The 26,690-nt window shown below is 39.3% G+C and overlaps 1 protein-coding gene across 1 annotated transcript in view; it reads right to left on the bottom strand.

Annotated features, from left to right (window-relative positions):
• Positions 1-26,690, bottom strand: part of cdh13 (cadherin 13, H-cadherin (heart)) — a 353,543-nt gene that overhangs the window by 187,620 nt on the left and 139,233 nt on the right. Inside the window, exons 5-6 of the mRNA XM_067589068.1 lie at positions 5,417-5,422; positions 4,612-4,764 (exon numbers count right to left, since the gene is read on the bottom strand). Of these exons, the coding sequence (XP_067445169.1) occupies positions 4,612-4,764; positions 5,417-5,422 (159 nt within the window). The remainder of the gene's footprint in view (positions 1-4,611; positions 4,765-5,416; positions 5,423-26,690) is intronic.

The raw sequence follows: 26,690 nt of genomic DNA, 5'->3' as shown, positions 1-26,690 counted from the left end.
GTATTAGCAGCAAAATGTACTTAAAGTATTAAAGTAAAAGTATTTATTTTGTCCCTCTGATTGATATATTATTATATATGACATCATTAGATTATTAATACTGAAGCATCAGTGTTAGAGCAGCATGTTACTGTTGTAGTTGCTGGAGGTGGAGCTAGTTTGAACCACTTTATATACAGTTAGCTGGTTTAGTCCAGTGGTTCCAAACCTAGGGGTCGGGCCCCTCCAAAGGGTCACCAGAAAAATCTGAGGGGTCGTGAGATGATTAATGGGAGAGGAAAGAAGAAAAAACAAATTTCTGATACACAAATCTGTTTTCAGTTTTTGGACTTTTTTCTCTAGTCTTTGATTGTGGGTGAAATATCGGATCATTTTGAACATTTATTGAAATGAAACCATGTGAGGATTTTAGAGGGAAAAATCACTATTCGGTGCAGCTGTTAAAAACTCAGACATCTGAAATGTGACCCCAACTACACACTGCTTTTTGTAAGATGTCAAAAGCCAAAAAGGTTGCAAACCACTGGTTTCATCTTTAATAATGTGCTGTATTTTAAAAGCGTGTTATATCATCCATTGTGTCAAATCTTCATCTGAAAAGTCACTACAGCTTTCAAATGAATGTAGTGGAGTATAAGTATAAAGTAGCATAGAACGGAAAAACTCAAGTAAAGTACCTCAAAATTGAAAACTTAAGCACAGTACTGGAGTAAATATGCTTAGTTACTTTAGATCACTGACAGTATGTGCACATAAAGATATAGCAGCTTGCCTTCGGGGATTACAACTATCAGGTTGGAAATAATGATGATCATTAGTGATGGCCCAGACACAATGAAATGTATAATTGATGTTAGAAGATAATTTACTCCAGGCCATAGAAAGAATGGCATATTAGACTGCCTCAGTTTTTTTTCACTATGATGGAATTATTTAGCCATTGACTGAAGCCTTCAATTCTGTCTCTGAGCTTTCATAATCAGACTATGAAGAGAAAATCACTCAGAGGTGATTTTTTTTGGAAAGCAGACTTTCTTTCATTTCAGTCTAGAATCACAAGTCAGATACATAATGAAGGCAAGTGAATTCGCTGTGGTTAAAGCTAAAATCCATAACTTATTTTAGTTAATGTTATTTTATCTGTTATCTACACAACGGTCTGTTATTAAGATGTTAAGATGAATTGAATTATTTGCTCTGGATAGTGTCTTGTTACTATACCTCTCTGACACTTTCAGTAAAGTCTGTTTCTGTGTCTGTTCAAACCACAGCCGTTGCATGAGGAGGGACGTGTTTTCCATCTTTTTTTTTTTTGTAGTGTCACAAAATCCACGACACAATGTGAATACTGGAAACATTTTTTGAAGGCTTTAAACCAATCTTAAAGAAGCAGCGTTTATCAGAGGTAGCAAGGAAGCCAAAGGTGACAGAAACAAATCACCCAGAGATGACGGTGAATATTGGCTCAGAAGCCTTTGGAAACAACTAGCTATAGTAAGATAAGGGTTTCAATGTTAATTCAGCTTCTTTTGGACAGGCAGTGTGCACAGTAATAAAATTCTGTAGCTTGCTGTTTGACTAAATCACCCTTATCTTGCAAGAGACCCGCTAGCTGTGCATGGACAACGTTAGTGTCAGTCAGTGTCAGTTATCTAATGTTGTCATGAGTTCATAATGATCATCAAATGAGGAAGCAGTGACAATATTTCAAATGGAAAATATGTAATGGAAAATCAGCTCCTTATCTGGTAATACTTTGTTATACATGTGTGGTGGACAATTTCTCTTGAAAGATTATTGTGCACTCTCATATCTGTTGATGTTCTGTACTCAAATGTGCTTAGGATAAGAGGATGTCAGCCGGACATTTAATCTTCTTGTTTGGCGTTTGCTGACAAGTATCAGCGGGGTGCTGCAAGAATGCGATGAGTCAGGATGCAGCTGGAGAGTGTTTTACTGACAGATCACAGGATGTTCAGGGCAGTCTGTGGCAGGTGTGGCTACCAGTGTAAGTATGACTGTTTGGCTGTGTTTGGAAGTCCATATGCACACATATGTGATCCCGGAATAAAATCTGAGGGAAAATCTCTCTATGTGAAATCTGCTTTTATTACAAAAACTTCCATGACATTGTTAATTAATAAATAATATTCTAATAATGTGTGTATCTACAGTTCTGTTAGCTCTGCTATCTGTGTTTGCATGAAGTTTTAAATTTCAGGCTATTCGGATATTTTTTCCATAATTCTGTCGTCTTCTTCTCTCTGTCTCCTCTCAGCTCAGTCATTGTGCCATTAAATATTTCTGAGCTGAACTAAACTTTTCCATACAGAACACAGTCAAATCTTCATGGAGAAGGTCCCCAGACCCTCACTATCTGCTTGTCTCTCTTCTTTCCTGTCCTCTTTTCCCTGATCTCTCTCTGTTTTGTCCCCCAGAGTTCCCTGTACCAACTTTTGTTATGGCCAACCAGGACCCAAAAAACTTTATTCCACCGAGCTGTTACTAAACTTTCAGGAAATACGCAAAAACTATTAGACGAGTGCGACTGCTTTGAAGGTGTGTGTGCTTGTGTATCTGTGTGTCTATAATCTTTGGTAAATGATAGTAGCAATGCTGACAGAGTGGAAAAGGTAACTGCCTTAAGTTTAAAAAGGCGTGTAATTTACAGCTTGGTTGGAATAACTGAATTCAGTGAAATCTGTGTTCAAGGTCATTTCTCTCAAAGATTTAACATTTTCCTCTCTAAAGGCCAACAAGGGACCAGGTTCAACTTCTTTTAACAGTGCAACCTCTTTCACCTATTTAGCAGATGATAGTCTGTCACAAGTGTTTAATCAGTCCTTAAAGGAATAGTTTGACATTTTGGAAAATATGGTTGTTTGCTTTTTTCCCAGGTGATAGATAAGAGGATTGATACCACTCTCATGTTAGTCCAAAGGAAAATCCACCTATCAGCACTTCTAAAGCTCACTAATTGACACGTTACACTCTGTTTGTTTAGTCTGTACAAAAACAGGTGTAAACATGACGCATTGTTACATCTATTTGTGTACATACAGTATTAAACAAATTAGATATGATGTGTTAATTAGTGATCTTTAGAAGTGCCAGTAGGCAGATTTTGTTACCTTAGGAAAGAGCCAATCAAGCTGTTTCCCTGTTTCCAGCCTTTAAGCTAAACTTAGCATAAAGGCTGCCGGCAATAGCTTCATATTTAACATACAAATGTGAGAGTGGTATCGATCTCCTCAACTAACTCTCACCAAGAAAGCAAATAGGCTGATATCACAAAATGTCAAACTATTGCTTTAACCTTTCTCAGTGGCTTCAGTAACCTGTTTATGTTAAATGCACATAAATGTACACGCTCAGAATTATCAAGTTAAGATCACACACCTGACTTACTGTCATATGGTAAGAGTTAATGTGGCATGTAAACAAGCTGCTTGTTGGTCCTTTTACATCTAGTTTGCAACACATGAGTAAACCCAGATCTTTACAGTGTCGTGAGCACATTGTGTGTCAACAGAGGACATGACAGTAAGAAATACTGTTTCTATTACTGCATCATCATTTCTTGTCATATTCACCTATAAAGGAAGGCGGCAGCTTATATCTTTTTATACTATTCTGCTAGCAGACTATTCTATCCATTAACTGGTGTATTCATTTGGATACAGGGATGCCCACTTACTGGGTGTTAAAGGTGCTTGTAAATAACCTCAATCAGACCAGAACTACTGAAAGCCAATGTCCTGGTTACACCATGCATGTAACAGTCAGCACTGATACCAGAGCAAGGACAGACTAAAAAGGATATATGGTGAATATGTGTTTGTGTTTGCTCCGCTCAGCCTTTGTCTCTGTTCCTCTCCCGTCTGCTCTCCTCTCACATCTGTTGCTATTTACTGTGTGAAATATTTCTGAGTTTTTACAAAAGCCGGTTAGCTTATCAACAGCTTGCACCCAGCTGAACACCCTAACTCACGTCTGGTTTCTGAAAACAGAATAAGATCAATTGACCGACTTGAAAAGTAGATTTTCTCTGCCCCTCTCTCCCTTTCTGTTCTACGAGAAACGCTTTCGTCAGGCAGACAACCCCGAGGGCACCAAACCCGGCAGGCACCTCAAACAGGCTCTAATGTTCTTTTATCATAAAGGAAAGCACTAACTTCCAACTGATTGCATCAATTCAGCCTTCACTAAATAAGGAATCCATCCATTCTCAAATAGTGCTGCCAATAAATGTATAGCGAGGGAAAGAGAGAGAGAGCACTTTCACAAACCAGCCTCTAACTGTTCAGGTTACTTCAGTACGCTGAACATATGTTTAATTTAAAAAGAGATAGTTCAAAGTCAATTTTGTATGTACTTTAGATTCTCATGAATAAAAAGGAAATAATCGGTGAACAAAATACGGATTACATGGACACCAAACATGACAAGGAAAACAATAAATGTGTCAAAAGAGAGAGGAAGAGCGCCCAGGTGGACAGAAAGGACAGGAGGGAAGATACACACAGACACAATAAGCACCAGAGCAAGAACAAAGACACACACACACACACACACACACACACACACACACACACACACAGGCGTACTGACCTCGTAGGAGTCAAAGTCCTCTCGGTCCAGTGAGCGGCTGACTGACACCTCTCCTGTGTCTATGTCAATGGTGAAGAGACCTTTGGGGTCCTGGTCAGCACCGGGGCCTGTCAGTCGGAAGATATGGTTCCCTGACTTCTCTGATGAAATCACCTGCAGACACACACATGCACGCACACACACACACACACACACACACACACCAGCTACTATAACAACTGTAAGCCTTTCCTATTTAATTTTGAATAAGCCTATTTCCTTAAGCAAAGAATTAAGGAATTACTACTATTTTTTTTTTCTTTTTCCGAGGGACAGCATAACAAAAAACACTTTTTATTAGAATTTGTTGATATACATTTGAGAAGAAGGAGTTTACTGCGCCTTGAATGGTGATGCACATGCCTGATAGCTACCAATTAAAAATTTATATCAGACAAGACTTTGATTTAATTTCATCATTTGGCAAATTCATCTAATGTAAAATAAGACAGTCAGCATTGTCTCCATGAGCTTCGGAGGCCCGCTGTGACCACTTATTAATGCATGGTAGGATTCCTTTTAGGTAAGGAAAGTTGAACAGTTAAATATAAACATCCATCCCTTAATAATTAAACTTGAAGATTATGCAGATTATCTTTGTTGTTGTTGCGCCATGGGAGAGAAATTCCGAACCAAAGAACCAGACAGCGTACAACAGTGATGTTTTAGACCAGTCCTGCCAAATTTGTGAGCTTACAACGTCTCTCTCTCATTCTCTCAGACAGGAATGATCTGACCGAGGGACTTTTTAGATAGATGTACTCACATGAGACTGCCGTAGCCAACGGCATCCGCAGGTAGCCCAGCAACAGGAATGTGCAGGTTAAAAAAAGAAACACACAGAAAACAAAGCATGTTAGATTTACATAGCACAGAGAAAACAGCCGTGGCTTTGTTCAAGTCACTGGTTAGAGACACAAAACAGTAGAATATAAACCCATATTGTCAAAGTGTAATGTGTGGACAAACACAAGATTATTCACAGGATAACTAGTCCACTAAACACTTGTTGATTTGCTGCAAAGTGACAGATAATTAAACGCTTCCAAAGAATATATATATATATTCTTAACTTAATAATATATATTCTTTAAAGATCTCCTCCAGACATGTTTTGAAAAATATTTTTAAAAAATACAATCCTTTGAATAATAATTTGTAACTAATGTCTTTATTCCACAAATAAGTTTAATTACCTCATTCAAATCCTTAAAATGACTATTTTACTAATCTACTCCTTCTTCCTCATCAAAAATCCAAAGCCCATGCATATACGAATATTTTTAATTTCAAAAGCTTCACTGTTGGATGCAAGATATCTTTTATTTTTTACTTCCATTCTCAGTGTACTAAAGGTTTCGATTTTCCACATCACGCTTGCGAAAGTGTGCATAATTGGCTCCAAACTCGTTGTGACATCACAAATCCTGCTCTTAGGTTCGTGCCTTAAACTCAGATTCAAGGTGCGCACAGAGAAACTTTCTCCCTCCATCAGCTGAATGTGAAAACAACCCTCTAGTGTCAAACTCTTCACATACATCATTCTGCATAGTGAAGCTCAAAACTGAAGGAAGACGAAGAAAAACACATTTCTGAGTGGAGGGAGACTTTAAGATTGGGGACCGAAATCACAAATTGTCATTAGAAAAATCACTAGCGTACTCTAGAATCAAAGCTGAAATTCAGCTCTTTATTAAGTTTTCACAAAACCAACACCACAACAATATCTCACTGTTTAAATCCTTACAGACTTCCTGAATACTTTCAACAGCCAGTGTAGACTGCACCCAGTATATACATGTTCTTCTGGGCTTCAGCACTGTCACTGTGTGTCAAGGATCTAAACAGTCCCTCTGCACTGTGCCGTGTGATCAGAGGGATGCCATGAGGTCACCTTTAATGAGAAGGGCATCTAAAATGAAGGCCTTTCTACTCCCCACTTGAAAGAGCATGGGAGATGAGACTACAGTATTACAAGCCTATGCCAGATGAAGCTCAAGCCCTCTCCAAAGCTCTCTGGCATTTATCTTGACTATTGCAGTGCCTGTTCAAAATGTGCCTGTTCGGAACGGGCTGATTGCTTGGCCTCCAGCCGTTGCTTCAACCCATAGAAAAAAATATACAGTCAATGTGAGGTGTGAATGAGTGTATACACCAACAACATGAAAGAAACTAACATTCTATTATACACAGATGTTAAGTATTGTTAATAGTACTGTTCACTGTCTACTTTTCTCTTTTTAGAGCATGCCATGTGAAAAATCTGTTCTCTGACTCTCTGTACAGCTCAGCTATGATCGCTGGCTGTGCTCATGCCTATGGTTTATTATGGAGTACGAAAAGCAGAGACAAATATTTTTTTGGTGTAAACAACTCATGCAGGGACTCACTATTTTCAATAGTTTTTCATTATTCGACTATGAAAAGCTCCACCTTGAACAGGCATGACTTTTACTGTGCAGTATTAATAGTTTTACTTCAGAAAAAAAAGTTTTGAGTTCTTCTTCTACCCCTACCAATACAAATATTCCCAGTTAGAGAAAGGGTGAAAAGTAGCTAAAGCAAGACAGCATTTTCCTGAAGCCCCTGAATCACTAAATCCGCCCCTGAAAAACACACCCAAGATGCAGAAACGCCGGTGAAATACACTCTGGTTCACTGGGCGTATTAGTCGCTTGCTTTGACATAACCATCACTGTTATAAAGAAGAACAGGGATTTAATTAATGGAGGTATTTTGCTGGCGGTAACGTCATGAGTGTTCTAAGTTAGTACAACAAACTTACACAATTTGAGTTACAATCATGGCAGAGTGGCACTGTTCCTGTAGGCTATCCGTTTGTGCTTGTCGACTTATGCTCAACTCAGTCCGCAGGGTCCTGAAGCCCCACCCTGCTGCTGCACAAAGCACTGTTCGCTTGTTTCATCAAAGTTTATTAATATTGAATGTGTCGTGTGTCCCAAATGGCACCAAATTTGACACTGCATGTCTTTGGGTCCCCAACAATACACCTGCCAAGTGCGAAGCGGATTGGATGAACGGTTCTCAAGATATGTGAAGGACAAATATACATACATAGATACAGACAGACAGACAGACGGAGAGTCCTTGCTGTATAGTTAGATGTCCTGCTTCATCTTTTCCCTCTCACTCCGAGCTCCTTGCTCCCCCACTTGTTACTCTCTAATACGTCCATCCTTGCTCTTCTGCTGAGCACCCATATCTTATTTTCCATTCATTTTCCACTTCTCTGCACCGTCTTGTCCCCACTCCCTCTGCTCTTTCTGTTTGGCATACCAAACCATGAGAGTGGAAAATGTCAAAAGTGTATCAAAAAGACAGCAAAAGGCAGCTATTTGTGGATGATATTCATTAACTGAAAATGTCTCCTCTTTTCTGCTATATCTACCTCTTCTGCTCTTGTCTTATCTTATTGCTCCTCTTTTTCACTTCTTTCTTTCTTAGCTTTGTTCATTTTATTGTAATCTGGGATATTTTTTTAAGGGCAGTAATATCAAGGGAGCTTCCCCTTACTATGAGTGGCATACAAATCCCTTAACATCTGAAGTTTAACATTAACTTGTAGTTTCTTTTGAAGTATTTTCTCATATTTCTATCTTCGTGAAGACATAAATCTCAAACTATACCTATGGACATACACAAACACACACACGCACACACACTCACATACAGATGCAATGGCTGTCATTCAGGACAGAGATATTTCTGAGCAGTAATCACAGTGGCAGCCAGCACCTGCTGAGTGTGACAAACTGGGTCAAATGAAGAAAACCAAAAAAAGAAGGAGGTGCAAAATTAGCCGGATTCACAGATGGCTCGGCATCAAAACTTGGATAGATGCGGGTCGAGTGGAGGAAAAAAACATGAGGACACAGAGTGAAAGAGAAAGTGAGAGAGAAGGAAGCGGCGTGTGCGAAAGAGGGGAGATCACTGATAAAGACGCAGTAACTTCAGCTGAAGAGTAAGTGAAGTGTCAGGAGAAGTTTAGTGTGATTAGGAGATGCCTCTGCAGGGGAGAAGTGTAATAATCTGCACTGCACATACACACACACACACCCTGACTTGCAGGCATGCTGGCATAGAAACGTGCACCTAGTGGCTTTGTCTCCGCTGAGTCCCTCTCCCTCTGTGTGTGGGAGGACTGAAGGGAGAATCTCACCTCTTTCTATCAACTCTCATTACCAGCCGAGCAGACATGAAAGACAGTGGAGCTAGTGATACTGCAGGAGGATGACAGGAGGTGTGGCGCTTCTCCGCAACACCAAACACCTCTGAGCACACAGAGAATGAGCACCAAAACAATGTTTCGTCACTGGAGTGTGTGTGTGTGTGTGATTTTGTGTGTTGGCTTGTGTGTATTGAAACCTTGATAACACCTACGGCTGTCTATGTTCCTGTCATGTGTCAGGTGGGGCAACAAACAAAAACGCTTGGAAGAGCAACACAGGTATGTATAAATATGTACACACCACAGACAACTTCTCAGGAAACCTGTTATGTAACTTTTTTTTTTATGTGTGTGTGCGTGCATGCTTGTGTACGTACCTCAAAAATCAAGACAAAAATCTACCGCTTGAAGCAAAGTATGCCAAAGAGAGTGTAAAGTTGGCCAAAAAAAAAAACATCATCACACTCAATCATTATAATGCAAATTCTGTGTACACACACACAAACACACCCCAGACAAACACATACGTACACTCCCCATGTCCTTGTGTTTTTTGAGGGAGAATGTGGGAGAATTCAGTCTGTGTGCATGTGTGTGTGTGTGTTGTGTTGTGTGTGTGAGAGAGAGTATACAGTAGCATCCCTCAGTGTTGCTTCTGTTATCCCTATCAAGGTCACACAGGCAGCTGCGAATGACAATCACTGGCCATGAAAGGACTCTTGGGACCAGGCCAGCCCTTGAGTGTGTATCTGTGTGTGTGTATTTGTGTGAGAGAGGTAGAAAGAGGGGGAGAAACTGAGAGAGAGAGAGAGAGAGAGAGAGAGAGATAGAGAGAGAGAGAGAGAGAAGGAAGCAGGTCTGATTGTGCCTGTGAATGGGAGTGCATTTCTGCGTGTGAGACCCCGAGTGTATAAGAATGTGTGTACAGTGTGTGTGCGCGTACAACCGTACAACCATGCCAGGCTTGGACCAGTGCTCTGCCTGATTGTCCCGCCACTCCAGCCTGCTAATGAGATGGACGAGGCGAGGTGGAAAGGCCTGCTGAAGACACCAACTGCTAGAACCAGCAGAGTTCTTAACACTGGACAATGGGGAAAAAAATGGCGCTAATTAACTAGCTTTGATTGGTTCGCCAACCCTCCGCTAATCATTACCCATCAGCCACTGTATTCTGAGCCAATCACAACAAGTCTAAGAGGGGCCAACAATCAAGAGGGACCTCGTTGAAAAAAAAAGCGACACGAAGAGACAAGAGTGTCATTATGCATCAAGTCTGTGTTAAGAGGGTCAACAGCGACTGTTGCAATGGGAAATCCTGCTTTTGAGAAGAAGCTTTCATTTTATAATGTCCAGCTTGTCCTTGCCTCTTCATATGCAATTTCTTTTTTAACAACAGGATGCTTTTTTTTATTCACGTAACCATAAAAATGACTAACTTGTAGTACATTAAGGAATATGAGTATATATTTTAGACTTTTTAGATAAAAAGTTGCATCCATTAAATATCATAAAAACAGCAGATCAAAATGTGACAAAAACAAGTAAATTCAAAGGTATCCAAGGGAGAATAATAAAGTTTAATGGCTGCAGCCACGGAGAATGGTTATGGCTGTCTGTGTTAGCTTGCTCAGACAGCAGGATGAGCAATCACTCAGTCTTGCTTAAGCTCATGCAAGGACAGCATCTCATGGGCAGTTCACACCCAACAAATCTGTTTTTTATTGCTTCCACTGGTTTTTTTTAAGCTCCTCTCATCAAAATGGATTTCATATCTGCTTGATGTGTCTGGGGTTCCAGACATGAACTGGAATTTGCGTCAGATGGTTTTAACTCACCGCCGGGCAAACATCCGCCATAAACAGGCATGATTAACATTCTGAAAGACAGACAGGGAGAAAAAGGCAGGAACTTTCTGGTCTTCCTGAGACAATTAAGAGAATCAATTAGACTAAATGAGGAGGCCCGCAGGCTGCCTGCTTTCTCATGTTGTAACATCTCACAACACAACTTGCTCACTTTCTGCTTGGAAGCTCAGATAGAGTCCTGGTATTGAATGGCTGTTTTTAGTCAGAGGAGGAGAAACAACGAGAAACAAAGTGTGGGAAAGAAAATAAAAAGAACGAAACAGAGAAAGAAAGGAAGAAGAAGAAAGAGTTGACAGACACCAGGTAGAGGGCAACAAGAGAGCAGAAGGAGACAGACTGACAGGCAGAGCAAATCAGGACATGCTGGGTGCTGAAACAATGGAACATAGGTGCCAGACATGTCTATTCTCCTTACTATATTAGCTAGGGCTACAACCAAACCAGGCCCTCGTTCCTCTCACCAACAGTTTTTATTGGAGCTGTCATGTCAAGCCAGACACATTCTGTTGATTTGTGAGCCGGACCCTGAGGCAGGGAAGGATAAACACAGGTTGGATAACTGACAGCTCCAGCACAGCATGGAGAGTTAAGATAGCTTTAGAGAATGAAGTGTTTGATAGCTGATACTGACACATCTGAGATTTTCATTTGCTATTTAATGGGGCACTGTGTGTGTGTGTATGTGTGTGTGCGTGTGAATTAGTGAATCTGAATCACTGGCTATTATAGTCTTTTAGGAAGTACTAAGCATCCAGTAATGAAGCGTTCAGTCATGCCTTTTTTGCAGTCATGACCGCATATTCATACCTATGGGAAATTAAGCTTCCCATTGTTGAGTTGCCAATAATCTATCGTGCATTGCTTTAGTGCTTTTACAACAAGAAAGCAGGCTGCAGGCTAATCACTGACCCATTACACATAAAAAAAATACAATGTGAAACCTGATGTGGTGGGTTGGTTGGGTTTAAACCAGTGTGATTAATTCCAATTAAACTAGATCTTGTCTGTAGTTTGTGAAATCTCAGGTCTTACTAAAGGCACACAGTAAAATATAAAACATGCTTAATAAATACCACCACCAATAAATTCCAACTGCTTTTAATCATAGCAGTAGCGTGTGATCATGGGCAGATGATCAGACTGACTAAAAGCCAGACGACATCCTACTACACATCACAATAGCCACAGACTTTGAACAACAAACCCACATGAGCTTCCCTGCTAAAGTTTTCTTCTTATCTGCAATCTCACTAACATGAAAACATGTGCACTTTGGCTTACTGAGTAACTGACTGAACAAACCAGGGAAAGCGCACCACTAACTTCAGTTTCCAGACTAGATAGGTAATTATCTGCTCTGCTGCAGCACATTAAACAGCATGTAAATGTGCCTGCAAATGTCACTTCGGTCTGTTTGGAAGCTGACGTGGTTCTTACTTCAATACCACTGCTAACAACACTCTGTCTGTCCATGGCTTGTAAGCTACAGCTTATTTCTATGTACTTTGTATGAGTCTGCTTGCTGCTGTCAGTCAAACACATGTGAACTCACCCCTCCAGCCACTGAGTAGAAAAAGAGCATTACTGATTGTAACGATGCTAGCTCGTGTCCTCTAGAGAGTAGGTTGCACTCAGGCAAAACATACATTACACTGTCAAATTCTTTAGTTTATTCCATCAAGCCGGCACTAAGGAGTGTGTAGTTAGGCTAATTTACCACTGCACCACTCTTACTTGCACTGTAATCAGGTGTATGCTACATTCATTTATGTTTCAGTATACAAATGTTTGTTGTGCTCCATGTGCTCCACTTCATATTACCTGCTGGCCAAGAATCCAAACTGCCAAACAGGAAGTGGGAGGCTCCAAAGAGCTTTATAATACAGGGGGAGCCCAGACTGTACCAGGTGGGTTGGAGTGGGGTGGGATTTGTCTTTTACAGTACCCCAAACAATAAGTATGTCAGTGTTTCTTGTGTTAAGACATTCAGAATAACATGTAGATTTTGTCCATATTGTTAATGATTAGAAAGGTTATTTAGATTACTTGATTGATTGTAATCTAACTTTTTCAGAAGAGGAGGGGCTGCCTGTATAAAAGACAGGGATAGAAGCTCCTCATGATGTTTTTTTAATTTGCTTAGTTCAGGTGTGGACCTGCTGCTAGTAGCATGTGCTAGCCGCCCCTAGCCATGGGCCTAGCTTAGATATTTAGGTTTACTGATTTCAGTTTTGTAAATAGTTTTTTCACCACCTCATACGAAAACCACCTTGACCTGCGTTTTAAAATCTGGGCTGTATTCCAGAGAGCAGGTTTAATGAACTCTGAGTCTAACCTGAAGTCTGAGTTAATGAACCCTGAGATGGAAAACTCTGAATTTTGTTTCCAGAACAGCTGACCTGAGTTCAATCAACTCTGAGTGCGTTCACTCTGTGTTAAGCATGTGCGTGGTGAATGGAGAAAGACTCTTCATCAATTGTCTCCAATACTATGATTCACTATGGCAACAGGTAAATAAAAGGCAGAGTCTCCATTTTAATTCGTTGGAGGTAGAAACATTAATGTGTGTGTGTGGACTGTGATCATTTATCTTAAAAAAGAAAGCAGTGACAGAGCCTGAGTCAGAGCTGGGAAAGGAGTTAATAAGTAACACAATAAAGTTTTATTCAGCGTAGTCCATAAAGTAATAATTCACTAGACTTGAATTTCCTTAACAGATGATAAAGTGGTGGAATCTTACTGTGTATCAGGCTATACGTTGCATTTTAAATATATTTATTCAGCTTTAATCTGACAGGGACAGAGACGAAAATATAACTGAAGATTTTAAAGGAATATATAGATGAAACAGATAAGACATATTTTATATAGAGACATATGACTGTAACCTCAGTCTGATCCAGTAATAATGGGTTTGGTGATTTGCAGTTGAAAAGGTACAAACTGAGAGTACATTTTGAGACGTCTATTTGTGTCTTGGCTTAAAAGCATTCAGTGACTTTATTTCAACTATTTCAACAAATTTCAATTTAAACATAGTCACTGAAATGCTGTTAAAACAACTTCAGATAATATGCACCCTATTTAAAAGACAATGTAAAACTACATTTAGTTTGTAACTAACCACAATCCTATTTATAAATATGAACATAATCTCCAATATGACATGAAAACTATGATTGATGAATATTCAATCACTGAGACCAATCACTGTGTGTGAGTGATGGACATAATTATTCATTGATCTTAAGTATCTAAAGCTTCATACAGGTTTTAAAGTGAGATTACACATTATGTGCAAGTAACATTTCAGCGCAGGAACTGCTCCAACAACCTGACAGCTGCCTTATCAATGTGCACAGACATGCAGAGATTTTACTCTGAGCTGAGGGATGAATTCATACTGTGTAATATTTGAATGAGGGTAAAATCTGCTGTTCAAAGAAATGACTGATGCGCATAAAAGTGGAAACTTTAGATAGTCCTTGTGTAACAAACTTATATCCTACCGGGATTTTGACTCTGACATAAAGTAAACCTCCGCTAATGAATGCTTTTCAATGTATGCCTTGATATCGACTGAATGAATGAGGAAATTAAATGTTGTGACAGCTGCTTCAGGCGCTGCAGGAGAGAGGAGAAACTCGGGGTTTGTTGAAGAAAACCTTTAGAGTAAGTTACCTCCGTACCTGGCCCAAAGTTTAAGTTCTTGCTCTCATCCCCTGGTGGCTTCTAAAACTAAACGTACACCGGGTGGAGATTACACCTGACTCCCAATCTTTACACTGATATTCCCCCAAAGATTTTCTTTTCTTTTCTTTTAATAATAAAGCAAAAACAAAAACATGTTGACATTATTTTGACTGCAAAAAGGGACAACTAAATGTGATTCAAGTTGGACTTTAGTAATGATGAATGACAACTCTGTGGAGCACACCTAAATATTTGGAGCAATCTCTTTACTGTTACAGATTACAGGATGCTGGCCTTGTCTTTAATAGGTAAGCTAAATCAGTATCCTTTATATAGGTACTGTGATTTTCAGTTGGAGTCAGACTTTTGCTTTGTGTCTGCACACATGCTGAACAAAACATGTCAGCAAACACAAACATATTCATCACAAAAAGAGGGACAGACAACTGTCTGTCAAACCATTGGTCTTTGGTCATCACCTGTGATTGGCCTAACACAAGATTTAATAAGATTCCTAGTTTTCTTGACATTAGGAGAATTGCAATTTGAGACCTCCATGAGATGAAGAGGAAAACTGTTCAAAATTGGAGTCAGCTGATGTCTTGTCATTAAACAATCAAATAGGTGCCTGAGGACTCTGTCACTATTATGACCAATCTTAAACTTATATTTCAGTTAAACTTTTTAAAATATGCAACACTTCACCATTTGTTTGATACCGGCCATGATAGATTCAGGTAAATGCATGTTTATATGAGTTACTGGATAAATAAGGACTGGGTTTTTTGAACAGGATGGGTATTTTCTGGAGAAATGAGTAGAATGTATCTGAGGTGGGCTCTGATACAAAGAGTATCAGCAGATTTCCAGGGACAGTGCTGGGCTGTGAGGCGATTTTGGTGTATGATTAGTGTTGCAGAGCATATGACACATTTAGTCCAAAAAGACTTTTCCCCATTCACAATCACCACCAAAGAAACAGCTGTAATTTGGTGTCACCAACATCCTGAAATTACTCTATTATCAGAATTGGATTCACTGGGTTCATACAAAGTCTGAGCTGTATCAGTCCATTATTTTCATGTTTTTCATGGGTGCAGGGATATGGAGCACTGGGAAGGCCATAGAGAAAAAAATAACTAATTCGATTTAGTAATTCGTGCTCTTGATTTAACATATTTCACCCTCATGCCATCCTCACGTCCAGCGTTCATCCTCACTATGGGTCGCTTGGATTTAATAAGGTTTTATTTTGATCTTGGACTAAGATATGAGGATGTACTTTAAGCACAACATTGTGTTATCTGTGAGATCCCTTATAATATAGAGTGCAGAATACGGGATAATGGACTTTTTTGCTTTCACACTTTAATGCTCATGTGGATCTCATCCACTTCATAAAAACTCAGCTTCAGGGTTGTGGACATGGATATATTATCAATCCACCCATCCATTTTCTGTTGCAGCAGAGCTGGAGCCAATCTCAGCTGACTTTGGGCAAGGGGCGGGGTACACTCTGGACAGGTCTCCACTCAATCACAGGGCTGACATATAGAGACAAACAAGAACAGAACCCAAGCAGGTACAGGGAGATATATATATATATATATATATATATATATATATATATATGTTTTATATTCTCTTAGTACATCCATGGAGCCAGGAGCACTTCCTGGCTGCCTTGGATAAAGCTTAGCTTGAATCAGGAACTGACAGGAAATGTCTTCGTCATTTTTTTCAAACTTCAGGCTGACTGGCAAAATAGCTAAATCGAGAGCATGAATTATTAAATCGAGAGCATGAATTACTAAAGTGGGAGCACAAATTACTAAAATGAGAGCACACATTATTAAATTGAGAGCAAAAATTTGTTTTTTTTTCCTTCATGGCCCCACCCAGGCTCCGTACATGGAGCCAGCAAGAGGTCAAAAAATGTTCAACATATGGAACCGGTGAACAACTTTAACTGGACTGGCCATCTTGGTTCTCTTAATACATCCAGAATGGCAGGAAAATCATGATATATGCATGTTCAGACTGATTATAGAATCACTTAATGATACAGTACTGAGCACGAGGACAAATAATTTTTCCTTAAACACTGCAGTTCCCCAACTTCCTATCCCCCGCTGAGAATTATGCCAGATGCACACTTAATCCCAGACATGAGCAAAAAGCAAGGAATAAACTACTTGAGGTATGATTGATTTATCTTACCAAATACTTAAGCAGTCTAAAAAATGGTCCTATCAGCAGTGACTGAAGAGGCGGCTGGCTACTAAGAGGAACATTTAAGCATATCAATTTCATTGCATGCTCCAGCTGCTGTGTGAGTTGTTGTGAGCTGTTTATAGGCCCCCAAGGGAGGGCAGGGGAGAGACCTCTGTATCAAAACAATTCCACAGCTAGCAGGAGGTGTGACATAAACAACAAGGTTCTTACCCTTACCCTGTGAGTCCCGCTGACAGCCAACCCACCCTTGCCCCTCCAGCACACACTCACACACTCCACACATGTGCATGCACGCGCAGAGTCATACATGTCAAATCATAGCCCTTGCAATCTCACCTCTCCCCTGAATCCTACTGCTTATCTCCTGGAGAGAAGGAGGGTGCATGAAAAATGAATGGCTGCCATATGGAAGTGGTAGGTTGCATAAGAAGAGGGAAGCTATTGGTGTGGAAAATCAATTTCACCAAGTCGACAACATATAGCTTCTATTGGGTAAAATAGCCCACATTAGCCTGTCTTCTCATGCAAAGCAAAAAAGTGGAGGTAAAGGAGAAGGATGGAGGGATACAGGGATGAGAGAAAGCTGGAGAGACTTTACGACTGACAAGTGGAGGGAAGTGCAAATGGGGAAGAAAAACAGGCATAACAATGGAGGGAAAGTAATTCATGTCATATACTATACACTATGCGTCCAATTCCTCTCATGACTATGTAAAAGTACCACACGGGCTATACTCATTAGCTGACACTGTAGCTCAATCCACAGCAGGACCATAGCATACAGAGATAATTTGAGTCCCCTATGGACCGAACTTATCTGCTGACTCTCATTCCTCTCCACTCTCTCCCTGCAGTTCCTCAAGGGGAAAAATGTGCACAAACCCCTGAGGACTTTGGTTGTCCAACCAAAAGTATCACCTAGCGATTCGACACATGCATGCGCATTCACTAGGTCTACAGTCCTCCACTACCGACCAGGCCCTTGAGATGCGTCACTGGGACCATATTGAGTACAGTGCTGGAATAAGCAGGAAGCACAGGCTCTGTACGCTGTGATTGCGGTCTCCAGGGTACAATTATCTATTATGTGCAGGGCTCAGTGTGGGATATTGTTTTATGTTAGTCTCTGCAGGCACTGAGAGATGTGGTTGATCTCTTAGTGCCCAGTCTTATCTAGAACAAAGCTGCTTGACACGCAGAGATACATCAAAGCTTTGTAACACCGCGGGAGAGATAAATGTACAGCCTGTACAGGGTCTAAAATGTATGGTTTTTGGTTGACCATTATGTTCTATGTTGACTCAGGTGAAATGATTTACCTGCTGCACAGACTTCTCACCATTGCACATGAAATAATGCAGTTGCTCTGCAGAGGAAATTAACTGAGGAGCTTTTGGAGGGGTTCCATGTATTATGCAATGACACATAATGCGTAAATATAATCGACATCATAAATAATAAGTCGCGTCACATCATCTTTGGCCTGTTCCAAAGGTGTTAAGCTGGACAAGAAAAATCTTTCATCAGTGATAAAACACTGCATAATGTGACTGGGCCTAAATAACAACATTTAAAAGTGTGAAATTGCTAATAATATGCAATTTATTTACAAATTATAAAATTATTATTATTATTATTAATTATGAATAAAAATAGCTAAGACATTGTAATCCATAAACCATCATCATAAATGTAATTAAATTATTAATATATTAAAATTGTCCTGTTCCCACTTGTAGATGACAATAGCTTATACATCGGAATGTCCATATTGGAATGTGACAGCGATTAACTTCTCCCATCAGATTTGGCCGATATGATTAAGCAGCAGCCTGTTCAGTGTGTCCTCACAGCCTGATAGTTCAGTAGTGATAAGGAGGGGGGGGGGGGCTCTGCTGTCGCTACATCACATCCCGTTGTGGACAGAGACGAAACATGATGTGCACCTGGCATAGCAGTGGGGATTTATTTAGATCAATTCCACAGACCTACACATTTACCAACTTTTTATTTTGTTACGGACATACAGCGTGGTAGGTGTGCAGACTGTATACAGGATTCACAATCAGGTTCAAAACGGTTGTGCCAATGACATGTTTACCAGCCAAATCGGCCTTCTCTGGCTTCTGCTTCTGAAACTATTGTTTGCATTTCACTAGCAGCAATGTTTTTCTACATTTTTACCATCACAGCCCTCTCTGCAATGAGTGACAGCTCTCTCCACTGCTGCACTAATCTGACAGGGTTTTCTATATAGAGAGAAATGGGAGTGTGATAGTATGCTAATTACTGATAGCAGGCACGTGCCTGTCAATTTAGAATAATTCTGATTCACTAACATACGCACAGTAGTAAGAACAAAATTCCCCAGTGCGCACATCATGAATCTGATGGTAATTTTGCATCTGTACTTATTTTGTGCACAAAGAACATTTCTACATAATGTAATGTCACCGCTTTCAATGTCCACCAAAAATCTTAATGACAGCAAGGCTGATAAGACTTCAGTATAGCAAAGGATTAAACTGGATGTCAAACAGTGATGCTACAGACTAAAACATTTTTGTTTTTCTTTCTCAGTCATTAATAACGTGAACTGAGAAAAACGCAGTCTGTCGCCATTGGGAACATTTCATCTCACAAGCTTGTCTCAAATATGTCATGACTCACAAATTAAAAGTATGAACATGGAAGTTGTTTCATTCAATCTGCAGTTGATTTAATTCTGCTGTTAATTGCATACAATGTCCCAGACAAAAAAAAAAATGATAAAAAGGTCTTATATTGATTGGACTTCTGATAAAAAAGGTCTAAGATATATAAAAGTGTAAAAAGAATTAAAAGATGAGGTAGGTAAAGTTAAAAACAGAGATAAGAGGGAATGGTAATATGTTATGAATGTTAACATAGCAAGTATGAAATAAAACTCTGTATATACAGCAAGTCGAAAAGTAAGATGATAAACTTTTTGCTAGGTTGAGCCACACATCATATGAAGGTTTCAAATATATCAAAACATTTATGTGCATGCACAACATAAATGTTTTATTATCTATCACCTGCTAGAATACATGAAACATTAATAACTCATTACTTTATTAGCATTTAATACAGCGTCTTAAAAATAAAAAATAAAAATGTGTGTGTTTTGTTGAGATCTTGGTTTTGGCCTGTAAAGTTGGTACTGTATGCTGCATAAGTAATTCAATAGAGAAGGTAGAAGGTAAGAAATGAGCAGAATGAATCAATATTGCCAGAGTTCACTACAGGCAACACAAGAAACCCACTATGTGCTGAATCACATGCAAGAGTGAACTTCTTCAGGCAAACATACACACACTCTCTCTCTCACACACACACACACACACCTTTCTTTATAAGGAGAAAACGCCATTTTCAAGTATCATGAAGTGATGGAATTTTACTTTAACGGTATTTTAACATTCAACCTCATCTTAAATAACTAAAGCTGGAACAGAACATTTCTACAACCTCAAAAAGGGGTTCTGCTTTTAGTCATTTGCATTGCCGTTCCTTAAATTGTACTTAGATGTTCAAGCTGAGAATGAAATATGGAGGAAATATGCCTGTGCTCATCATGATATTCAGAGCACAGAATCTGACCTTACGTTTCTGATCGGGGCTTCATTTCCAAAAAAAGACTGCTCTTAGATGTAAATAGTGTTCCTTAAAAGATAAGCGTGATCCTATGATGTTTCATTCATTACCTACATTCATGTGCGACACCTTGAAATAACCTTTTTTTTTGGTGTAATTTTGTCCTTCAACATAGCCACCATACTAAATACGTTCATTAAATATGTTCCCATTCAGCTAAAATGGTAGGAAAACATGATATTACCCAACTTTCACATTTTTACAACATCAAAAAATAAGTCGGCACTAATGATACAACACTAGAAATGAATTTGGTTAATGTATTTCTCAGATATGAACACTTCATTGAATAGTGAAACTGTTGAACTTTTGAACATAAGTATAAATATGCATTTTAAATACTCCATGAAAGACTTCTTATATTATGTACATGCTGACACGTTATTTAAAGCACCTGTGAAGACCCTACAGACAGCGGTTACCTTATTTAATGCCCACATGCAAACTGTTTGTGTGTTGAATGTCAGTGAGCTCCCTCTCTGTCTCTGATTTTGCTATTGCTATTGCATAAGATACAGTACTTCCCCTTCAGCAAAAAATAATAAGTAACCTCAGATGTACTAATGATTATTCATATTTTATGCTCTATGAATAACAGACTTGTTAACCTCAACATTATTCATCACTCATCCTCATGCATTTTAGCCCAATTTCAATTTCAAAGTCATGTTAAATACTTAAGGATCTGAATCAGTGCCCAAATGAAAATATCTTCATCTGGAAATCAACATTTTTATTTCAATCATGGTTTTATATGAAGGAAGTTTCTAGTTTACAAACCACCTTACAAGTTCCTAAATGGCTAATTAACTTCTGACTAAAAGATCTGTAAAGACGTTCTAGGACTGCTTATGTTTAATGTTTGGCCAGTATCAGTAAAACACTACATTAAATTTCTACGAAGCTTAAACAATCTTGTATGAAGCTTCTTCTCAATCAATTGGCAATATCTAATCTACAAGAAGATAGATCTGATTGATCTTAAATTGATATTAAATGAAAACAAATCAATGCTCTGTTCCAGCTGTTTCTAATACATATGTTTTGGGTAAGCCAAACCCATCTATAATCAGTCATCAGATAAGTAAGTAAGTAAGTAAGTAAGTGAAACTTTATTTATATAGCACCATTTTTAACACAGGTTACAAAGAACAACAACCAGTCATCACCCAAAGTAATCCCTTGAAGTAATCAAATGTTATAGAAAGGCCATCCTAAAAAAGTGGATTTTTAAAAGTTGTTTAAAAAGGACAACAGACTTAGCTGATCTAATGGGAAGGGGGAGATTGTTCCAAAGTCTGGGTACCAGGGCAGATAAAGTGTAGTTGTCTTTGGTTTTTAGTTTGGCATGTGGTATGGCCAACATGTTTTTGTTAGATGACCGCTCGAAGGTGTAAGGGCTTAGTAGCTCAGAAATGCAGGCAGGAGCTAAACCATGTAGGGTCATAAGTGATTAAAAAAAAATTAAATTCAATCCTGGACTTCGCAGGCAGCCAATGCAGTGAGGCTACAGTAGAAGTGATGTGAGGTCTACGGCCAGTCTTACGTAATAGCCTAGCTGCTGCAATTCATATTAGCTGAAGACGTGCCAGGACAGCTTGACTAAGGCAGGTGAAAAGGCAGTAGTCAAGGCCGATAATAATGGTCTGATTTTTGCAGTGTTCCTTTTCTCCTTTTAGTTGAAAATAACAGGATTGAACCAATTTGTTGACATGGTGTTTGAATTTCAATTTAAGGCCAAATGTAACACCAAGATTCCTAGCATTAGTTTTGACATAAGGGGCAAGTGGGCCAATACTACAAAAAATGCCATTTGTAGTATTTTCAGAACCAAAAATGAGAAGCTCAGTTTTGTCAGAATTTAGTTGAACAAAGTTGAGAGACATCCAGTCCTTTATCACGGTTAAACAGTTGTGGAGAGTGTCAAGGTTGCTAAAATCATCTGGTTCAACTGAAAAATATAGCTGAGTGTCATCCATATAACAATGATAGGATATACAATCAAAGCGACTGATTATCTGGCCCAAGGGAAGCATAAACAAGGAGAAAAGAATAGGACCTAGGATTGACCCCATTGGCCACCCCATATAACAGCGGAGCAGATGAGGACACATAGCTACAATTTGACAAATATGTCATAAACCACTCTAGAGTGGTTTATGACATATTTGAGATGCCAACGTATGTATTTAGTCAATTAATGAGTGGATGGAATGGAGTGGTCAATGGTATCAAAGGCAGCGCTCACATCGAGTAAGACCAAGATGGAGAGTTCCCCCTATCAGCAAGCAAAGGATGTCATCCATGACTCGAAACAAAGCAGTTTCAGTACTGTGGTTTTGGCGAAATCCAGACTGAAATTTATCAAAGATATTATTCCCTTCAACAACTTGAAGAAGTTGCTTAGTAAGAAGTTTTCAAGTATTTTGGAAATGAAAGGTAGTTTTGAGATGGGTCTAAAATTGTTCAAAATGAATGGAAGAAGGGCAGGTTTTTTAAAAGGGGTTAGACACTAGCTGTCTTAAATTGATTGGGGACATGACCAGAGGTGAGGGACATGATTATAATACTGAGTACAGCAGGGTCAATGACAGGCAGGACCTCTTAAAAGAATTTGGGGGGTAAGGTAGCGAGATGGCAGGAAGACAGGCACAGATGAGAAATTGTCTCTCTGAGGTTGTGCATGGTAATGGGGCAAGATGTCTTATATCATAGTACTCTGAGATTTAGAACAGGTCACAGCTTTAGAACCATCACTGTGTTTGACTTGGCCTTGTCTTTCCTTAGTTCTTTCTCTTTGTGTCCTTTATGGAAAACAGCCCGTGAATTGTGCAGTAAAAACACACTGCTTCACTAGGTTTTAAAATTGGCTTGTTCTGGATGTTAACAATTTTCAGCTGAGTGTGGTACAGCAACAGTCATGTTATGCCGCGTGAAAAACTGCAGCATGATCTGAAATTGGATCACTTAATTTCTTAGGTTGATTTTAAACCATTAATTGAATCCTCAACTACATCTAACTTGTCCTTTCTTCCACTAACTTCATTAACCAAAAACATAATCAGACCTGCAGGCAACATTGAGATTTACAGTATGTTGCTGTATCCTGAATATAAACAACATACATTAAAGAAGTAAAAAAAAAAGCAGACTTGTCCTTGTATAAAGTGGTCAATGATGGAGGCTTTCACTGTGTTTTCCTCATCACAGTAATATATTGCTTACATGTCCAGGCAGCAAAGGACTCCAATACACAGACCTCAAAAGGTCTTCAATCTATGATCACGGGATTTCTTTGAGGCATAAATTGAATACTGTCCCCTTAATTTAAAAAATCATTAAAGCTTACAAGAAAGCAATGACTTATCTATCTAGAAAGCAAAACCATCTGACGTTTGCCATACACACTAATAAAACTATCTACTTTGTTTTGACAAATCCTAAAGAAAATCTCTTCAATCTTTATTTAAAATAATATTTGTAAAGTGTGAGCTGTAGCTTAACTAAATGGCAGCCTTAAAGAAAAGGTAACCATTCACTGAAAATAAAAAATAAATGCACTCATGATGATGATCATCATCAGTCAACTACAAAGGCAAGTTATTGCTGTGCTTCCATCCACCCTGTCATTAATGGAACCACAATAATGTCTCGCATTCTCAAACCATTCTTCACACTGAGTTTTAGTCAAATGATAATACAGACAAATAGCCCTTTAAAACAACCTATTCATACAGTACAACAGTAGTCAGAAGAAACAGTATGCTAACCAGCTGCAGCCATTTAACTTTTTGTTCAAGCAGGAGCAAAGCAGCAGGAGTCTGCTCAAAGCGTTTTTACAGAGTGATATACTCAGTCTGTGCAGGTGGTCAGCAATTTTTATTTCAAATACACTTCCTAGCTAATGTTACATTAAATGTATAATATGTAGCTTTCCATACTGAATGTTTCCAGAAATGGTTAAACCCAGAGAAATCTGTAATTTTAATCAAGTTAACGGTCTGTTGCATTTTGTCGCCTGTCAATGACGTCATATCCCCCCAGAGTTGTGGTTGACCACCAGAAGCTGTCATAAATTGACTTTTCATCCAGTTTTAAGCCACACTTTTACAATACACTGTTTAGATCTTGGTCATTTTTAACTCTATCTTTTAACTGGATGAAGGATTTTAGTCACTGGACATCAGAGAAACAAGCTGAGCAAACGTTAGCAGCAGCTCGGCTCGCAGCCCCTCCAGACATCCTGTGTCCGCCGAACAGCCTCAGAGAAACACTGAAACTGCTTTATTCAGTGTTATTCCAGTTTTAATCACCGGGTCTGTTTGTTTTGGAGAGGAGGAGACCCCAGTGGATAATTCGGCTCCCGTTAACAACCTCCTGAACGTCTGCATCTTAAATTATCAGAGAAACAAGCTGAGCAAACGTTAGCAGCAGCTCAGCTCACAGCCCTTCCGGACATCCTGTGTCCACCGAACAGCATGAGAAAAACACTGATTTTTAACGTGAAACTGCTTCATTCAGTGTTTTACTGATTTCAATCACCAGGTCTGTTTGTTTTGGAAAGGAGGAGACCTCTGTGGATAATTTGGCTCCTGCTAAAAACCTCCTGAACGATGAAGGAATCCTAACCGGGAGAGGCTGACTGCAATGACATCAATGGTGGTTGTTTAACAATGAAGACAACATGATCCCACGCTGCTTCACGACATCATCTGATTGAGAGACTCCTAGCGGCAGAAATTACATAATGTGCATTTAACTAAATGTCACAGGATACGAGATAATGTGAGTTAGATGAACCCTCTCTCTATGTCCCTTTGGTAACTAGTTTCTTTTCTAGTGGTTAAATGTCTCTCTGTGGCTGTTGTGTGTATTTATTTTCTTAACAAAAACACAGCAAACAGATCATGTGATGTAGGTTGTTTTCCTGGACACATAGGTTTCCGTGTTACAGTGTGCTGTCTGCATGAACGTCAGCAGGAACAGAGACAGATTCATTTAGAATTTATCCGGATTTTAATTTATTGGTTGTTCAGTCACTTGTTGATGTTGTGTGATTTGTTAATGAGCCTGAGCAGAAGGTCTGGTTACCCGTCAGATTTTTTTCTGACTATAAGTAACAATAGCACTGTAGGCTTTGTAGGTCGTGCATATAGAAAAGAGTATGCAAGTCATGAATTTGATACATGTATTAATACTTTTTGATGTGACTATAAACTTTTAGATCTGGTAATGTTTAGTGTTCAATCTTTTTATTATTCAGTACTGATGTGCACCTATATTAGAGTATAAACTTTGTAGTACTCCACATATGTCTGTGTACTAAGAAAATACATAGATAGCAAGTGTAAATTATGTATCTACATTGTATTATGTACATTGTCTCTTTCTGATGTGAACATGAATCTGTGGTCACAATGGAATGATACTACAAACTTTAAGTTGTTCACTTTGTTGGTAAAATGATTATCCTACTTTGTACTTCTTATTTCTTTATAAAATGTGTCTGACGTGTCTTCTGAAGCACTCCACTGCTAAAACGAGCGCTGAGCGAACAGCTGGCCCCAGTCTGGCCTCTGTGGTTTAAATGGGCTAGAACCTCCACTGGGCAGCTGTGTGTGGCGTTCATGGTTTCAATTTTTCTGTGTTTTCTATATTGGTCTGGTATTTTATGAACTCCCTGGGAAGTTTAAAGGTATACTATGCAGGATTTGTTGGTTGGAGTTTGTAAGCATTCAAAGTTGGCCCCTCCTCCCCAGCTCGACCAGAGCGAGCTGAGAGCAGAATGAGCGAGAGAGAGAGTGAGAGAGAGAGAGAGCAGCAGTGGTCGAGCAAGCTAGAGAGTGAATGAAGAGAGCGAACAGCGCTGGCGAGAACAAAGCTGTGAATCTGATAAATAAAATGTTATTTTCTAAATGTTTCATGGCGGTTACATTCTAAAGCACAAATAAACACGCCGACACCTCTGCAAAGCCCTGCAGGACGGTGCTGTATTGTCAGGTTTTGTGTGAATGCAGAGCTTCATCTTGTCTGCTGTGGCCTCTCTGCTCTCTGTGTGTGTAGCTCAGCCTGACCCTCGGTCAAGCAGACACGTAAACCTGCAGCTCTTTATACATCCATGACACAGAGACCGAGAGCAGAGCGGAGCAGAGAAGAGAGACGGAGATAGTGATGTAACCTGGTCAATACGCTTTTAGTACCAACCTCACACCTGCGTGCTATTGTTAGCTGGGGGCTACACACCCACTGCCCAAAGGCTGACGTTCCCACACCTTTACGTTTAAGCTAGTATGTTGAGTGTCCTCACTGACTTGTGTATTATCATAATAATATAACATGGTGTCAAAGGGATATTAGCTTAACTGAAATCCCACCAAGCC

The sequence above is a fragment of the Thunnus thynnus genome, chromosome 5, assembly GCF_963924715.1.
Source record: "Thunnus thynnus chromosome 5, fThuThy2.1, whole genome shotgun sequence".
Lineage (NCBI taxonomy): Eukaryota > Metazoa > Chordata > Actinopteri > Scombriformes > Scombridae > Thunnus > Thunnus thynnus.
Note: the sequence above shows the minus strand (reverse complement) of the source record. Positions and strands in the feature narration are given on the sequence as shown.